Here is a 17,482-nt window from a genome sequence, read left to right as displayed (position 1 = left end):
AGTGACTTTTGCCCCATTTTACGACCTTTCCTGCCACGGTTCATCTGATGACATGACCCTCAGTTCACAAATCCCGGTGACTTTTTAATAAAAAGTTTGGGCTAGGTGCTACCAAATTCCTTCTGATTTTTTTGACAGATGAAATGGGGCTCTCTTTTCACAAAATGTAAATGTAGCCCCGACTATTAGGGGGTCCTCAAAAGAGACTCCGTTCAATGCATTAAAAGGAAGCAATTGTAGAAAGCACAAAAGGACTCTTCTTCCATGACAATGAGATGCCTTCAAACCTCACATTGGCTGTCAGATGCTGGTCAGGGAGAGATAAAGACATGACCAAAATATTGCGAAGGTCTGAAGGGTGAATAAACCTTCTTGGGAACTGGAGATCAGATAAAGTTCATCCCTGGTTTTTTTTCCTTCTTTTTTCTATCTCATGACAGTGCCTGAAAAGCTTTTCATAGATTAGTGACACCTCTTGGGACACGGAGGCCAAACTTTGAATGGTTAGCTAGCTTCCAGGCTGACAGTTGATGTGACTATTCTTCCTTTTTTTTTCTTTTTCGCCTGTTCAACTTTCATCTCTTCTCTCCAAAGTCAGCAGAAAAGTTCAGAAGGTCCGGCAAGTAAATGCCATAACTTACAAGCGTCTTTCCCGTTTGTGTTCTTCGTATTTCGCTGTCGGTTTTTCTACTCGTCAAGAGATAGCAAACTTTTTGATTCAGACAAAGTCCACCCCACTTACTTCTCTTTCTGCATTGCAAGACCAGAACGGACTTAACAGAATAACGAGAGTTGGAAGGGACCTTGGAGGTCTTCTAGTCTAACTCCCTGTTCAAGCAGGAGACCCCACACGATTCTGGACAAATGGCTTTCCAGTCTCTTCTTTAAAAATCTCCAGTGTTGCTTGGAGCACCCACAACTTTTGGAGGCAAGTCACTTATTCTCACCGTCAGGACATTTCTCCTTAAAGATGGAGACAGCATTTTCAAAAGATAATTGTTTCTACATTAAGAAGTGCTGGCTCACTGAGATGGCTGAAGGAACATTGATTCTCCTTATTAAATATATGCGTGCGCCTCCAAAAGCAGCAGCACGTAGAGATTACATTTGCATTTTTCTACCGACTCCTTTAGGGGAAGGCTTACCTATTGGAATATGCAAGAAGTGTTTCTTCCTTTGTTTTTATTTACTACAGTGCCTATGCCGCTAAATCTACACCAGGCTCTAAGCTGCTTGCAATTTAGCGCACGCAGGAAAATAAAATCCACACACCAAATGGCAAAACAAGATCCAGATTCACAGTAGAGGCCAGGACCACTGTTTTGGGGAAGTTTGTGTTGGATGGTGGTCATCAACAAGAAGAGAGCCCCTTGTCCAGAGTGGTATAGGATCTCCTGAGGAAGGAAGGAAGGAAGGAAGGAAGGAAGGAAGGAAGGAAGGAAGGAAGGAAGGAAGGAAGGAAGGAAGGAAGGAAGGAAGGAAGGAAGAAGGGAAAGGAGGGAGGGAGGGAGGAAGGAAGGAAGATGGAGGGAGGAAAGGAGGGAGGGTGGAAGGAAAGGAAGGAAGGCAGGAAGGCAGGAAGATGGATGGAGGGAGGGAGGGAAGGAGGGAAGGAGGGTGGAAGGAAGGAAGGAAGGAAGGAAGATGGAGGGAGGGAGGGAAAAAGGGAGGGAGGAAGGAAGGAAGGAAGGAAGATGGAGGGAGGGAAAAGGGAGGGAGGGAGGAACGAAGGAAGGAAGGAAGGAAGGAAGATGGAGGGAGGGAGGGAAGGAGGGAAGGAGGGTGGAAGGAAGGAAGGAAGGAAGGAAGGAGGGGAAGGAATGCAGAAAAGAAAGGAAGGAAAGAAAGAAAGGAAAGGAAGGAAGGAAAGAAGGGAGGAGGGAGGAAGGAAGGAAGGAAGGAAGATGGAGGGAGGGAGGGAAAAAGGGAGGGAGGGAGGGAGGAAGGAAGGAAGATGGAGGGAGGGAAAAAGGGAGGGAGGGAGGAAGGAAGGAAGGAAGGAAGGAAGGAAGGAAGGAAGATGGAGGGAGGGAGGGAAGGAGGGTGGAAGGAAGGAAGGAAGGAGGGGAAGGAATGCAGAAAAGAAAGGAAGGAAAGAAAGAAAGAAAGGAAAGGAAGGAAGGAAAGAAGGAAGGAAGGAAGGAAGATGGAGGGAGGGTAAAAGGGAGGGAGGAAGGAAGGAAGGAAGGAAGGAGGGGGAGGGGAAGAGGACAGGTGTATTCCAATCAAAGAGGGATCTGAAGAAGTAAAAGACACCAGTGCAAAGGTGCTTTTCCAAAACACAACTGGACTTTCTTGTTTTCTTTCCTTGAAAATGTTTCGCTTCTTATCCAAGAAACGTCTTCAGTTCTAGCTCAGTGAGAAGTGAAGAAGCTTCTTGCATGAGAAGCAAAACATTTTCCAGGAAAGAAACCAAGAAAGTCCAGTTGCCTTTTGGCGGGGGCGTGGGGGGGGGCGCGGGAAAGCATCTTTGGGATAGCCATGACCTGGATGATTGAAAATCTCAAAAGAGGCCAACCTTTTGGTACACAAGCCTTGCAAGCTGTTGCATCTGAATTCTTTTAATAACTGTGGAGGAACCATGGGAAGCAACAGTTATATTGTACGGGGTATTTATTTTAGCATTGAGGGGGTGTTTTTTTTTTGGTCTGTTAACAATAACAATAATCCATAATGCCCGAGGGTGGCTGTGAGTAGTGAGGAGGATTGTAGACAAGGGCATGAAATTATGAAAGAACAATTTCAGGGGAGTACTTTAGAGATGAGGGTGAAATTTAACATGAGCTAAATTTTAGTTCTGCTATCCAAGACTCTTTCGTGGCAAAACCAGGGATGAATTTTTTAAAATACGTTTTTTATATGCAGAGTCCCCTCAACAACAATTCAGCCCAATTTGCACACCGGTGCATTCCGAAAGTGTGAATCACATGCATTTGCATTCAGATGGGCAACAACAACAACAGCAGCCCCACCATTACTGTCCAAAAACGTCAAGCGAAGGATGAAAATGTGGGAAACAGCCCAGAAATAGTCTCTGTCTTTGGCCCCGCCCTTTCTTTATCTATTCCGAAATTATTATTCATTGTTTTATTATATCTGATTTGTCTGCTCTTTCTTTCTACCGGCTGTCGTGGACATGTTTTATTTATATGCTGGTGACTTTTCTATTTGCATAGAGTTGGGGGTGTTTTTTTTTTGGCAGGGTGTGATCGCATTATGTTAATAATTGCATTTCATCAAGAGATGAGATTTTGTCTTCTCATGATAGAATTGCCTTAGTAAGACCACACTTGCAATACTGCACCCAGTTTTGGTCACCACAATATAAAAAAAATGATGTTGAGTCTCAGGAAAGAGTGCAGAGAAGAGCAACAAAGATGATCAGGGGCCTGAAGGCTAAAGCGTACAAAGAACAGTTGCAGGAATTGGGTACGTCTAATCTAGTGAAATGAGGGACACGGTGGCTCAGTGGGTTAGGACGCTGAGCTTGTCAATCAGATGGTCGGCAGTTTGGCGGGTCGAATCCTGAGTGCCGCGTAACAGAGTGAGCGCCTGTTACTCGTCCCAGCTTCTGCCAACCTAGCAGTTCTAAAGCACGTCAAAATGCAAGTAGAAAAATAGGGACCACTACGGTGGGAAGGTAACAGCATTCCGTGCGCCTTTGGCGTCTAGTCATGCCGGCCACATGACCACGGAGACGTCCTCGGACAAGCGCTGGCTCTTCGGCTTTGAAACGGAGATGAGCACCGGCCCTTAGAGTCAGAAACGACTAGCACGCATGTGCGGGGGAACCTTTACCTTTACCTTACTGTTATCGGATCAATGCAATGTAACTTCTTTGAACGTGGCGAGGTTTTATTACTCTGCATATAAAAATAGGTAAACTTCAACTGCCCACAGACAATCCACCATTAACCGCAGTATGTTATTCTGTCGTTTTTTTCTTTTTTCTTTTTTTTTAACTATTATTGTCGTTTTTAATACTTTCGTTGGTGGTCCGTGACTGCAATAAAGATGGATTGATTGATTGACTGTAGGTAAATTCTAGCATTTTTATTTACTTTGAGCTGGTTTTTGTAACGGTTCACAAACACTTTCTTTTTAAAAAGAAAAAAAAAACACCCTGTCATTTCCCATTATATGATCATTCATTCTTACTAGCAATTTTTCATGACCTGCGATTACTTTCTCTTTGTTGTCCTTGACTCACAACAATGTCGTTTAGTGACTGTCTGAAATGACAACAGCACTGAAAAAAGTGGCTTATGACTGTTTTTTCACACTTACGACCATGGCAGCATCCCCGTGGTCACGTGATGAAAATTCAGTCGCTTGGCAACTGACTCACATTTATGACGGCTGCAGCGTCCCGAGGTTACACTTGGCAACTGACTCACATTTATGATGGTTGCAGCGTCTCGGGGTCACACTTGGCAACTGACTCACATTTATGACGGTTGCAGCGTCCCGGGGACACCCTTGGCAACTGACTCACATTTATGACGGTTGCAGCATCCCAGAGTCACACTGACATTGACAAGCAAAGTCAATGCGGAAGCCAGATTCACTTAACAACCGTGTCACTAACTTAACATCTGGAGTGATTCACTTAACAACCGTGGCAAGAAAGGTTGTAATATGAGGCAAATCTGACTTAACCACTGTCTCACTTAGCAACAGAAATATTGGGTTCAACGGTGATCATAAGTGAAGGACTACCTGTATATGATCATTTATCCTTACCAACAATTTCCCGTCATCTGTGATTGTTTTCTCTTTGTTGATTTATTTCTTATGCCCGTTTGGAGAAATGCATAGCAAATGTCAGAGAAGAGCGAAAATGGAAGGATAGTTATATGTTCAAGAAATGTACGATGGATACTTGGGAAACAATCTGGGTCAGAAATGTAAAATTTACCCAGGCACAAAATTTAAGAGAGAATTTTTATAAGATGTTTTATAGATGGCATTTAGATCCTAAGAAATTGGCATCTATGTATCCAAATTATCAGCCTAAATGCTGGCGGTGTGGTTGTGATGATGCAACGTATTATCATATATGGTGGACTTGTAAAAAAGTAAAAGCTTTTTGGATTAAAATTTGGTGGAATATGCAGAAGATATTTCAGAAAAAAGATAAAGTTTTCTCCACAATTATTTTTGCTGGGTATTACTATAGACTCTACTGCTATAGAAACTACATTGATGTTGAATTTAATAACGGCAGCAAGACTTTTGGTAGCGCAATATTGGAAGAAGGAGGATTTGCCTACTATAGAAAAATGGACTTTAAAAGTTTCGAACCTGGCAGAAATGGCAAAAATCTCAGCATATTTGAAAGACCATTCGCAACAAAGATATATCTTGGAATGGAGAAGATGGATTGATTATATCCAGAATAAATATGGGACTAAAAAGTTTCATTTAGCATTTGAATAAGTATTAGATTTATAAGATTTGTTATTATTTAGTTATTTTTAAGGAGAGTTAAAGTGCGATAGGACTCAAAGTGTTATTATAGTTAGTTTGCATGTTATAGTTTAAGATTGTTAGGGTCAATACCCTGTATTTGCTCTGGGAAGTCGGGGGGGGGGAGGGAGAGGGAGGGATGGGTTTTTATGTTTAAAATGTATTTGTAAAACTCTTTAATATAAAAAAAGAAAAAGAAATGTGACTTACCGGTAGATCCATTTGTAATAAAACCTGAATCCAAAGCCCTTGTTTCTCCTTTCTTCATGTACTATGTCATTACATTTAATATCCATGGGCCTTTCCAGGAAAGCTATTAATATAACTTGTATTCTTAAAAACTGTAGTTAATGATCTTTACTAATGCACGGTAATGCTAGTTTACATATTACCTTTCTTTCCTCTGGGGATCCTCGGATTAGCCGCCAAACTATTTTAAGATTAGAAATGTCCCTTACCTTATTCCATTATTTTCATGTCCACAGGAGAGTGCAGAATGGCTTAACACATTATTTCTTTTCTTTTCTTTTCTTTAGCGTCTTGCTGAAGCAGCAGAAAAATTCCAGAAAGAACATCAGTGGCAGGATGAATTTGCGGTGAGTTCGCATTTTTATTTTACTTATTTTCCCATGTATGATATTTTCAGATTTTCTAAAATTCCTTGTGTTTCCAAACACAATTGGCCAGTCTCCTCTCCTCTCCTCTCCTCTCCTCTCCTCTCCTCTCCTCTCCTCTCCTCTCCTCTCCTCTCCTCTCCTCTCCTCTCCTCTCCTCTCCTCTCCTCTCCTCTCCTGCATTCTCTTCTCTTCTCTTCTCTTCTCTTCTCTTCTCTTCTCTTCTCTTCTCTTCTCTTCTCTTCTCTTCTCTTCTCTTCTCTTCTCTTCTCTTCTCTTCTCTATTCCAATATTTATCCTATCCTATATTCCAATATCCTATCCTATCCTATCCTATCCTATCCTATCCTATCCTATCCTATCCTATCCTATCCTATCCTATCCTATCCTATCCTATCCTATCCTATCCTATCCTATCCTATCCAGCATTCTATTCTATTCTATTCTATTCTATTCTATTCTATTCTATTCTATTCTATTCTATTCTATTCTATTCTATTCTATTCTATTCTATTCTATTCTATTCTATTCTATTCTATTCTATTCTATTCTATTCTATTCTATTCTATTCTATTGTATATTCCAATATTTATCCTATCCTATATTCCAATATCCTATCCTATCCTAACCTATCCTACATTATCATTTGTTACAGGTAGTTTAGTGACAGTTCAAAGTTGCAGTGGCACTGCAAAAAAAAAAGATGACCAGTGGTCATACTTATGACCAACACAGCACTGCCCTGATCATGTGATCAAAATTTGGGCACTTGGCAACCAGCAAGGGGGTTGGACTAGGAAGGCCTCCAAGGTCCCTTCCAACCATGTTATTTCTGTGTTCTAACATCTGCACTGATTTGCTTAACAGCGGTGGCAAAAAAGGTAATGAAACTGGGCCCAATTCACTTAACAATCACCTTGCTTAGCGTCAGAAATTTTGGTTCCAACTGTGGTCGTTAAGTCGAGGACCACCTGTCCTGGAGTATATATTTTTCAATCGGTATGGTGTCTCAACCTGCAGAGCGAAAGAAGTCAAGAGGCAGTTGAGGCCCCACCCACATTGGGTCATGGGTTGTAAAAGGGGCAGGGTTTTGATCTGTCCATTGAAGCCGCCATCTTGAGTGCATTGACTCCGTCCCCCCAAGACACATCAATAGTCTTCTCAAAGATTCACAGGACATACAATCAGGCTTTCCATGAAGAAAGCTAGCTAGCTAAGTAACAAGCAGGGAGGGCTCAGCTATATTTGGGTCACTCCTTTAAATTCAGTGTTAAATTTTAGTTTGGTTTTTTTAGAACTTTATCTAGGCTTCAACGCAAATAACGGATTGCAATGTATTCATGATTGATTGTCTGTGAGTTTTTCTACTTCTCTGCCAGATGGAAATGAGATTTCTTGGTTCTAGCCCATTCATTTGTCCATGGAACTGGTGTTCCTCTTTGACTGTGGCAGGTGCTTTTGAAGAATGTATAAATTAGAATAAGCTGCTGGTCAATTAAACACTTAGGAATGAAGCCAGTTCTTAAAATGGCATTAAAAGCTGAACTAAAATACCAGCCTTCCTATTGAACAATCCTGCTGTATTTTTTTAAAAAAATCTTTCCTAAGGTGAATCCACCTTCTTTCATGTTGTGGGTTAGAATCAGAAACAATTCTCGGAGTGGATGGGATTCCCACCTCCTTCACTTGAAAGAGTAAACAATGTAGAGGGCATCGGAAAATTGAAATAAAGATGAGAAATTAAAGACTTTGGAGAAAATTGCCTTGCTTCAAGGGATCGGTCACTTCAGTTTTAATCCCAGATAGATTAATTAGTTCTTCTTGCAGTCTGCAGTAGTGTGTAACCACCTTCAGATCTATAGTGCTTTCTTCTGCTTCTTTCTCTTAGGCTTTCACAACTGTCGCCGTTCTTCAAATATATTTATGGTATGGATCATTGTTTCATTTCCAAAATAACAGAGTGGGAAGGGACCTTGGAGGTCTTCTAGTCCAACCCCCTGATCAAGCAGGAGACCTTATATCATTCCAAACAAGTAGCTGACCACTCTTTTCTTAAAAACCTGCAGTGATGGAGTACCCACAACTTCTGGAGGGAAGCCGTTCCACTGATTAATTGTCAGGAAGTTTCTCCTTAGTTCTAGGTTGCTTCTCTCCTTGATTAGTTTCCATCCGTTGCTTCTTGCCCTACCTTCAGGTGCTTTGGAAAATAGGTTGACCCCTCTTCCTTGTGGCAGCCCCTCAAGTATTGGAAGACTGTTATCATGTCACCCCTAATCCTTCTTTTCATTGAACTAGACATATCCAATTCCAGCAACCATTCTTCATGTTTTAGCCTCCAGCCCCCTAATCATTTTTCTTGCTTTTTCTGTTCTCTCTCTCTCTCTCTCTCTCTCTCTCTCTCTCTCTCTCTCTCTCTCTCTCTCTCTCTCTCTCTCTCTCTCTCTCTCTCTCTCTCTCTCTCTCTCTCTCTCTCTCTCTCTCTCTCTTGTGTGTGTGTGTGTAGGTCTTGGCATATTCGGGTCTTTTCCTGTGTAAGATTGAGGGTGTCTTGGCGACGTTTCGATGAGGTTGGTGTCTGAAGATGACGAGTGGGACCTCATCGAAACGTCGCCAAGACACCCTCAATCTTACACGGGAAAAGACCCGAATACGCCAAGACCTACATACCTATACCCGTGTGCTCTTAGTAAGGTACTAATACTTTTCTAAGTACTTCATGTTTGTTAGTACCTTACTAAGATGCGAACAGATGTGAAGTACTAATAGTAAGATTTCATTTCAACTTGGTTCTATCCCTCTGTTAATGCTGCCTAGGATTACAAAGGATTTTTTGGCTGCCGCCGCACCCTGTTGGCTCATATTTAATATAATAATTAACAATCTCTTTCAGGGCAGATGTCATATGACATCCACAGGCCTATCTTTCTTTCTGGCAGAAGCAATTAAGTTTTCATAAAGCTTGAAACGTATCCCAGTCTCTTCCTCTGTTTTGTCTTGGAAGCAGAAATTTCCTGAAGATTGACATTAGTTACAGAATTCCATTTTGAATAAACTCATTATGCGGCCCATAATTCCATTTGTTTCATTTTAGCTAGAAGTAATCTTTCCTTTCTTCTGCTTTCTTTTCTTTTCTTTTCTTTTCTTTTCTTTTCTTTTCTTTTCTTTTCTTTTCCTTTCCTTTCCTTTCCTTTCCTTTCCTTTCCTTTCCTTTCCTTTCCTTTCCTTTCCTTTCCTTTCCTTTCCTTTCCTTCCTTCCTTCCTTCCTTCCTTCCTTCCTTCCTTCCTTCCTTCCTTCCTTCCTTCCTTTCTTTCTTTCTTTCTTTCTTTCTTTCTTTCTTTCTTTCTTTCTTTCTTTCTTTCTTTCTTTCTTTCTTTCTTTCTTTCTTTCTTTCTTTCTTTCTCATTCAGATTGATTTGCCCGTGGATCAGTCCATAAATAGACTTTTAGTATATATTCCCCCTCTTCTTTTCTTATTGGAAGCAGTTATCAAGCCTGCAAATGCTTTCCTGGCTGTAGCACTTAAGCGAGAAGGCTTGCCCTTTAAGTGAAATTGAACTCTTGTTTGCTATTGGAGAAAGCAATCTCTCTCCCCCTCACCCAGGTTTTCCTTGCATGATGGAAGGCTTTGCAGTGCCAAATGAGTCCAGGATGAGAGAAATCCCCCCGTGGAGGTTGGGGGAAGGTAGGCAGAAAGACAGATCGCTTTTGGTTCTGATTAAGTTTCTAAATCCCAGTCAATACGGCAGATAAATGGAAGACGGGTGATGTTTTAGCCTGGGCCTCCAAATGCAAGTTTTTCAGGGTGGTTGTATGACTGAAAGGCACTCAAATCAACAACAGAGAAATGGCATTGTGGTGTGAAGGACGGTGAAAACAATCAACCAGTGGAACAGAAGTTGCCTCCAGAAGTTGTGGGTGCTTCATCGCTGGAGGTTTTTAAGAAAAGACTGGACAGTCACTTCTCTGAAATGGTACAGGGTCTCCTGTTTGAGCAGAGGGTTGGACTAGAAGACCTCTAAGGTTTCTTCCAACTCTGTCATTTTGTTATTCTGCTATCGTTTCTACCTTCCTTCCTTCCTTCCTTCCTTCCTTCCTTCCTTCCTTCCTTCCTTCCTCCCTCCCTCCCTCCCTCCTTCCTTCCTTCCTTCCTTCCTTCCTTCCTTCCCTCCCTCCCTCCCTCCCTCCCTCCCTCCCTCCTTCCTTCCTTCCTTCCTTCCTTCCTTCCTTCCTTCCTTCCTTCCTTCCTTCTCCATCACCAGTGGTTTTTAAGAAGAGACTGGACAGCCGTTTGTCTAGAATGGCATAGAGTCTCCTGTTTGAACCCAGAGATTGGACTAGAAAACCTCCAAGGTCCCTTCCAGCTCTCTTATTCTGACAGCGGTTTTGTCTTCCAAGCTTTCAGACTTGTGCCGGAGCCCATATACATTCAATTGTGCAGCTATTAAGATTGTTGGATGAGCAGGTGCAAAAACAGCCAGGGACATGATTAAAGCCTGGGAAACAAGCCCCACATCGGTCAACAGGAGTGCTGATTTACCACCAGATCATTCAGTACTTAGGAGCTAAGGATTTGGCAGCGTAAGGAAACCACAGCTAACAACTTAATAGCTAGCCATCAACACCTCCATCAACAACTAAAAAGTCACACACAGCCAGGCAACATATAAATGCCTCACATAGAAAAGCCCAAAGTACACACTGTAGAGAGATGTTCTCTGAGGATCACGAGTCCGAAGGTTTGGAAGATAAAATCTCTGGTCCTGATAACAGACCCAGATTGGATCCGGCAACATTATCCTGGGACACTTATATTTGCTTTCACACGTCAGAATGCCTACACTCAAACATATTCTAACTTCACAAATGCTGTAGTTGCAATTGTGTATCCCTCTAAGACCCCTAAGACAGTCTAACAGCAATCCCAACTTGGGAAACGCCATAATCTGTGATAAAGAATGCATCTTTCAAACACAATTTTACTTTTCATTTTAATAGCGCTTGATATAATAAAGTTGTAATAGCTTTTTAATGTTTCCATGTATAATTTAAGGCTGGAGTGAACCGGATAATTACTAAAGAGGGTGACTTAAGAATGCAGAGGAAGGAGAAGACCTTGTTAAATGTACATTCAAATTAAAAATGTGGCAGCTTTTATTACGAATTGGATCATAATTCCCTTTCCTTTCCCAGATTTTAACAGAAAGTCAATTGAAATGGACTTTATTTGCATATATTACAAGCTGTGTATTGCAGAAGCTCAGGAGAATCATAAAAATTATCGGAAAGGGAAAAAATGTAGCTTACCAAATTGTTGGTATTAAAGAAGCAAAACAACACAACACAACAAAACAAAAACTCCCACAAAAACACCACATCTTAATTTTGGGGGAAAAAAATGACTTATACAAATTTTTCACACTTAGGACTGGTGTGCAACATCTCTGTGATCAAGTGATCAAAATTCAGATGCTTGGCAACTGACTGGTATTTATGACAGTTGCAGTATCCCAGTGTGTGTGTGTGTGTGTGTGTGTGTGTGTGTGTGACGTGATCCTCTTTTGCGACCTTCTGATTAAGCAAACTCAATGGGGAAGCCAGATTCCCTTAACGACCGCGTCACCAACCTAACAACTGCAGTGATTCCCTTAACAACTGTGACAAGAAAGGTCATAAAATGAGGTAAACTGCCCGGTCCCATGAACTGGAGATGAAGCAACTCAAGTCTTCCTCAAGATGGATTCCACCCCTCTGTGGAGCTCCGAATAAGCCCAAGTTATTATATATATTATCAGCACAAGTCCTTGAGCTGTGACCACATTTGAGACCCAGATTTCTGTTGCTAAGTGAGGCGGTTGTTCAGTGAATCCCCCCCATTTTATGACCTTTCTTGCCACAGTTGTTAAGTGAATCAATGCACTTGATAGGTTAGTAACCTAGCTGTTAAATCTGGCTTCCCCGTTGACTTGGCTTGTCAGAAGCTTCCCCCGGGACACTGAAACCGTCATAAATATGAGTCAGTTGCCCAGCATCTGAATTTTGATCATGTGACCACGGGGATGCTGCAACGGTCCTTAAGTGTGAAAAATGGTCATAAGTCACCTTTTTGGTGACTTTGTAACTTCAAGTGGTGAGCGAAAGGTTTGGCATCTTACGCTAATGGCAGGAATTGAAAAACGCTGTCTTTATATCAGAAACGAAGGAAAAGCGAATATAAATTTCATTTCAAGAAATGCAATTCCACACTGCTACTTTGGCACAGTATTTAAAACACAAGCATGTTGAAGCTTCACTGGTTTGATCAGGTGTTCATTTACTAATGATTTATCCTCTCTAAAACCTTTTGATTACATCAGCTGTCCAACTAAATTGCCGATAGGAGCCAGTTGTCCGGCCTCTGAATTTTGATCACGTGACCCTAGGGATGTGTTCTGTACCAGCCTGCTACCGGCCTTGCAGAAAAGGCAACCCCTTTACAGATGGCAAGAGGCTGGAATACGTCTGCCAAATTTATTAAGATAAAACAGAACAAAACAAGACACCAACCATGAAACAGGAGCTATGAAACAGGAACTAATCAAGCGGTTGCCTTCAGCAAACCAGCCCTCCCACGCATTCCCCTTTTATACAGTTCAGGGCATGGCTTCTCTCTGCCTCCTTCCGAGGTGCCCCATTGCCTTCCTCTGTTTACTCCTACTTGACTGCCTCCTGCGTCGGGCGTCCTTGAACAGGGCCAGCTGTGGGTCATCTTCATCCACGCTGTCAGGCTCACACAGCTGGGTCTCCACCAGGTGGGAGGGGCCTGGCTGGGGGCTCTGCGGAGCCTCAAAGCCATCATCAGTAAGTTCTTCAACACCCCCCTCCTCCCCCTCATCTGAGTCATCCGACCCAACTGCCGAACCCACAGGCTGACCCTGAATCACAACAGGATGCTGCAACGCTCATAAGTGTGAAAAATGGTCATAACGTACTTCTTTTAGTGCTGTTGTAACTTCAAGTGGTCACTGAATGCACCGTTGTGTAAGTCGAGGACCTCCGTCTCCGGGCTTGTGTGTACATGCTGATAATACTGTATACAATCATAACGTAGGCTTATGTGGAGCAACTAATAAGCAACTGAATCCGTTGGCTAAGAATCCTCCTTAAAGGCAGAGTAAATGTCTCGGGAGATAAAGTCAGTCGATTTTCAAAGGTTATTCCTTCAGGTAAAAATATTGCTTCCGTGAAAACAGAATCTTAAAAGCTTTTCAGCATGGAAACATTCCCACAGAGTGAGAATCTGAAAGGAACTTGAGAAAAAGATATGGATTTTAATCATGGCACATCCACCAACTTCATTAAACTGAATAAACTCAATTCAATGCAATTCAACTTCATTAAATTGTAAGCACCGTGGCAGAATAAGCAGTGAAATCCTAGCTCTTTTCTCGCCAGGAAAACAGCTCATTATTGCAAGCGGCCACGATTTGTTTTAAGAACACGCTGGCTTTTTCAGAGCCGTCCAATCTTGGCTAAGGCTGCACATTAGGAGGAGGAGAATATACATCAAGAGATACAGGATGAATAAACTGGGTTAACCACTTCCCAATTTTGCAATGTGCCTCTTAACGTCCAAGGGGCCTGCCGCTCGGATTGAAATGTCTCCAGATCAGGGGGAAAAAAAAGATTCTTTTTTTTTCCATTGGTATGATTCCCAGTTAGTAGCAGTGTGGGGAAAAAGTTTAATTCTCTGTTTGAAATGGGAAGAAGGAAAGCTAATTGGCTTGAAAGGAGAAGAGAAAGTAAGAGAAAGAGAGACAAGAGGAAATCCGGAAACATTTTCTCTAACAAGGCTCTCAATATTATGAAAGAGAATTGCCCAAAATTTGAAATGGGGCTGAAAAGTTCTCAGTGGAACTTTGTTGTTTTTCTTAAACTGTCCTTAAACGAATCTGTAATCGTTTCTCTATTTACCTGGAGCAAGCACTACTCAACCCCGAGACTCTTTCTGCTGTTCTCTCAAAATTACTAAGGAGACTTTTGATCCTAATAATTGTACTTCATCATACTAATAGCTACTGATGGCTATGTGTTTATGCAATCCGATGTGTTGCAACGCCACAGGATAAACTCTGCAACTGAATCAAGACATTGCAGACTAGGGTACAAGGGGAGGTCATATAACAGAATAGCACGGTTGGAAGGGACCTTGGAGGTCTTCTAGTCCAACCCCTGCTCAACCAGGAGACTCTGTATGGTTTGAGACAAATGGCTGTCCAGTCTCTTCTTAAAAAAGTTCCAGTGATGAAGCACCCACAACTTCTGAGGGTTTGGGACTTTTAATCTGGTCTTTCTTCTGTTACTGTTAATAATTCTTATTACTTTTATACTTTGTTAGGAGAAAGTTAATCATAACAGATCTGGAAGGGACCTTGGAGGTCTTCTAGTCCAACCCCCTGCTCAATCAGGAGACTCTGTACAGTTTGAGACAAGTGGCTGTGCAGTCTCTTCTTAAAAATCTCCAGTGCTGAAGCACCCACAACTTCAGAAGGCAAGCCGTTCCACTGATTAATTGCTCTCACTGTCAGGAAATTCCTCCTTAGTTCCAGATTGCTTTTCTCCTTGATTAGTTTCCATCCATTGCTTTTTGTCCTGCCTTCAGGTGGACCACCTCTTCTTTAGAACATCACAAGCCATGCTTTAAAGAGAAGCTCATGGCTTGTTCTTGATCCATCTAGTTTTCCTGATTTAACAGTACCATAGAACATCCTATTTGTGTGTGCCTACAGGGAGGGACGTGGTAGCTCAGTGGGTTAGGATGCTGAGCTTGTTGATCAGAAGGTCGGCAGTCTGGCGGGTCGAATCCCGAGTGCCGCATAATAGAGTGAGTGCCTGTTACTTGTCCCAGCTTCTGCCAACCTAGCAGTTCGAAAGCACGTAAAAATGCAAGTAGAAAAATAGGGAACACTACGGTGGGAAGGTAACAGCGTTCCGTGCGCCTTTGGCGTCTAGTCATGCCGGCCACATGACCACGGAGACGTCCTCGGACAAGCGCTGGCTCTTCGGCTTTGAAACGGAGATGAGCACCGGCCCCTAGAGTCGGAAACGACTAGCACGCATGTGCAGGGGAACGTTTGCCTTTACCTTTTACAGGGAGGAAGGGATGGTAAATAACTCTGCATCCATCAGAGCATTATTTGGAAATGTACCTGTAGCAGAAGAGCAGGCAGAGCTGGTGGCGGAGTTAAAGGACTCATCAGCCTAGAATCCTTACATTCCCACAACTCCCCTTGAACTCCATGACTAAACAAGAGGTGTGGAAGAATATAGGAATGCTTTTTATAAAAGTGTCAAAGGAAAAATCTTCATCAGGGTCCAGTCCATGCCATAAATAAACAAACATGGGGACTGCTTTAGAAAGAAGGTTGTAGTTTATTGAAGAGGAGAGCCAGACAGAAAGATGCCTCTGGAAAAAAAAGAGACCACATGTAGTAGGGAGTGGGTTTTAATACCTTCTTGGGCTTTCGTTTGGAGTTGTTCCTGTGGAATGAACTTTGACCTGAGTCTGAGTGTGTCTTTTTGGTATTCTGATGGTGGTGGGTTAATTCTATTATGTCCCAAAGAACAAATCCTGCTTCCCTGGAGCTGTGGCTGATGACTGTTGGACTTTTTGGTATGAGAGATTGTTGATTCTAGGGATCTTTGTCTTTCTAATCCCAGCTTCCTGACTCCAATCTTTCTGACAAGATTATCACATCTGCATTTCTGCAGACCTAGTTTCTGTTCGGGGCAGAGAGATGGGGTGGGGTGGGGTTCTGCCTTTAAGATCCTTTGGGGAAATATAATAGTCTGCCTTTTAATATTCCCCAAAAATATTTCTTTCTCTGGATAGTTCCCACAATAGCCAACGGGGAACTTGATTCCAAAAGTGAAAATAACTTATGAAAAAGGGATTCATCCTAAAACTTTCCAACTTGGTGGTCAAAAACCTTCTTGCGTACTTTTTTTTTAATGAGAAACAAAGTCAAATGAACATCTTTGCCTAATCTTGGTGGAGTCACAAAGTTATTGATAGAAGACAATATTTGTGGCTCGGGGCTGAACTAAGGGGTCCCTGGTGCTTGGCGGTTTTCTTGCAGACATTTCATTACCCAACTAAGTAACATGAATGCTGAGTTGATGATGTTATTCAGTTTGATAACGAAACATCTGGAAGGAAATGTCTGTGGAAATTCTCAGCCGTCCAGGTCACGGTTGTCCCAAAGATGTTTTTCTGAAAGGCAAGGGGACTTTCTTAGGTTTTTTTTTTCTTTGGGAAAAAAAAAGAAGACAGCTTGAAACAGTTTCTTGGATGAGAAGCAAAACTTAAAAAAAAACACGACGACAACAAGAACGTTCGGTTGCCTTTCAGAACAACACCTTTGGAATCTGCAAGAAAAGCACCAAGCTCAGAGATCATCAAGGATCCCCACAAAGAAAGTTCTTTCTTTGTTTCTATGCTTTGGGCATTTGGTGATCTTCAGCAAGTGATCCCAAGGACAGTGCTGGCGTTGTCCCAAGTACTATTTCTATGAGTGAAGTGAAAGGACAATATGATTTAAGCGTGCTCCAAAGAAGAATGACAGTGGATGAACTCTCTAAGGATGTTCGGGTTTCCCCAAGTAAGCTTTGTTAATAAGGAATGATTGTTGAAAATAATTAAAACTCCCCTCGCCAGGAAATTTCAATTCTAAAAGAAAACGCTCTCCAGAACAGGGTTTCTCAACTTTTTTACCCATTGTACCACTTTTAGGATATGGCAACGTCCGAGGACCACCAGTCGCCTAGCAAGGTGTCAAAAACGTGATGACCAAAAAAAAAAAAAAAAAAGAAGGAAAAAAGTGATGAAGTACAGGTAGTCCTCGACTTACAACAGTTCGCTCAGTGACTGTTTGAAGTTACAAGGACACTGAAAAAAGTGCCCCCCAAGCCACAGCCGAGGAAGACACCTGCCTGCCCGCCCGGCAGCGCTCTTCCTCCTGCCCGAGGTTTTCATTGTTGTGAGCATTTCTGTTGAGGATTGGCAGCGGGGGTGGGGTGGGAGGTGTTTGGTTTTTATTCCCCCCCCCATCTGATGGGTGGTTGCAGCAGGTTTTGGCCACTTCACATGATCCTGGGACACTGTGACCGTCATAAACATGAATCAGTTGCCAACCATCTGAATGTAAATCACAAGTCCCTGGAGATGCTGCAACATTCCAGCTGATCGGCGCTTCTTCTGGGCTCAGCAGAATCGCCAGGATCAGTGCCGAGCTCCAGCTGGAGCCTGGCGCTGATCCTGGTGCTTCCACTGAGCCCTGACAGCCCCAAAGAAGCGCTGATCCTGGTGCTTCCGCTGAGCCCTGACAGCCCTGCAGCTCCAGCCGTCTCTCGCTCAGGCTTG

At 42.6% G+C, this 17,482-nt stretch overlaps 1 protein-coding gene across 3 annotated transcripts in view; it reads left to right on the top strand.

Moving 5' to 3' along the window:
• CACNA2D1 (calcium voltage-gated channel auxiliary subunit alpha2delta 1) overlaps positions 1-17,482 on the top strand; it is a 358,403-nt gene that overhangs the window by 170,692 nt on the left and 170,229 nt on the right. For all 3 annotated transcript variants that reach the window (XM_081330401.1, XM_081330402.1, XM_081330400.1), the window contains exon 4: positions 6,006-6,065. In XM_081330401.1, coding sequence (XP_081186527.1) covers positions 6,006-6,065 — 60 coding nt within the window. The remainder of the gene's footprint in view (positions 1-6,005; positions 6,066-17,482) is intronic.

Source organism: Vipera berus (genome assembly GCF_964194415.1).
Source record: "Vipera berus genome assembly, chromosome: 6".
In the NCBI taxonomy this organism is placed as follows: domain Eukaryota; kingdom Metazoa; phylum Chordata; class Lepidosauria; order Squamata; family Viperidae; genus Vipera; species Vipera berus.
This window is presented reverse-complemented; position numbering and strand designations above follow the sequence as displayed.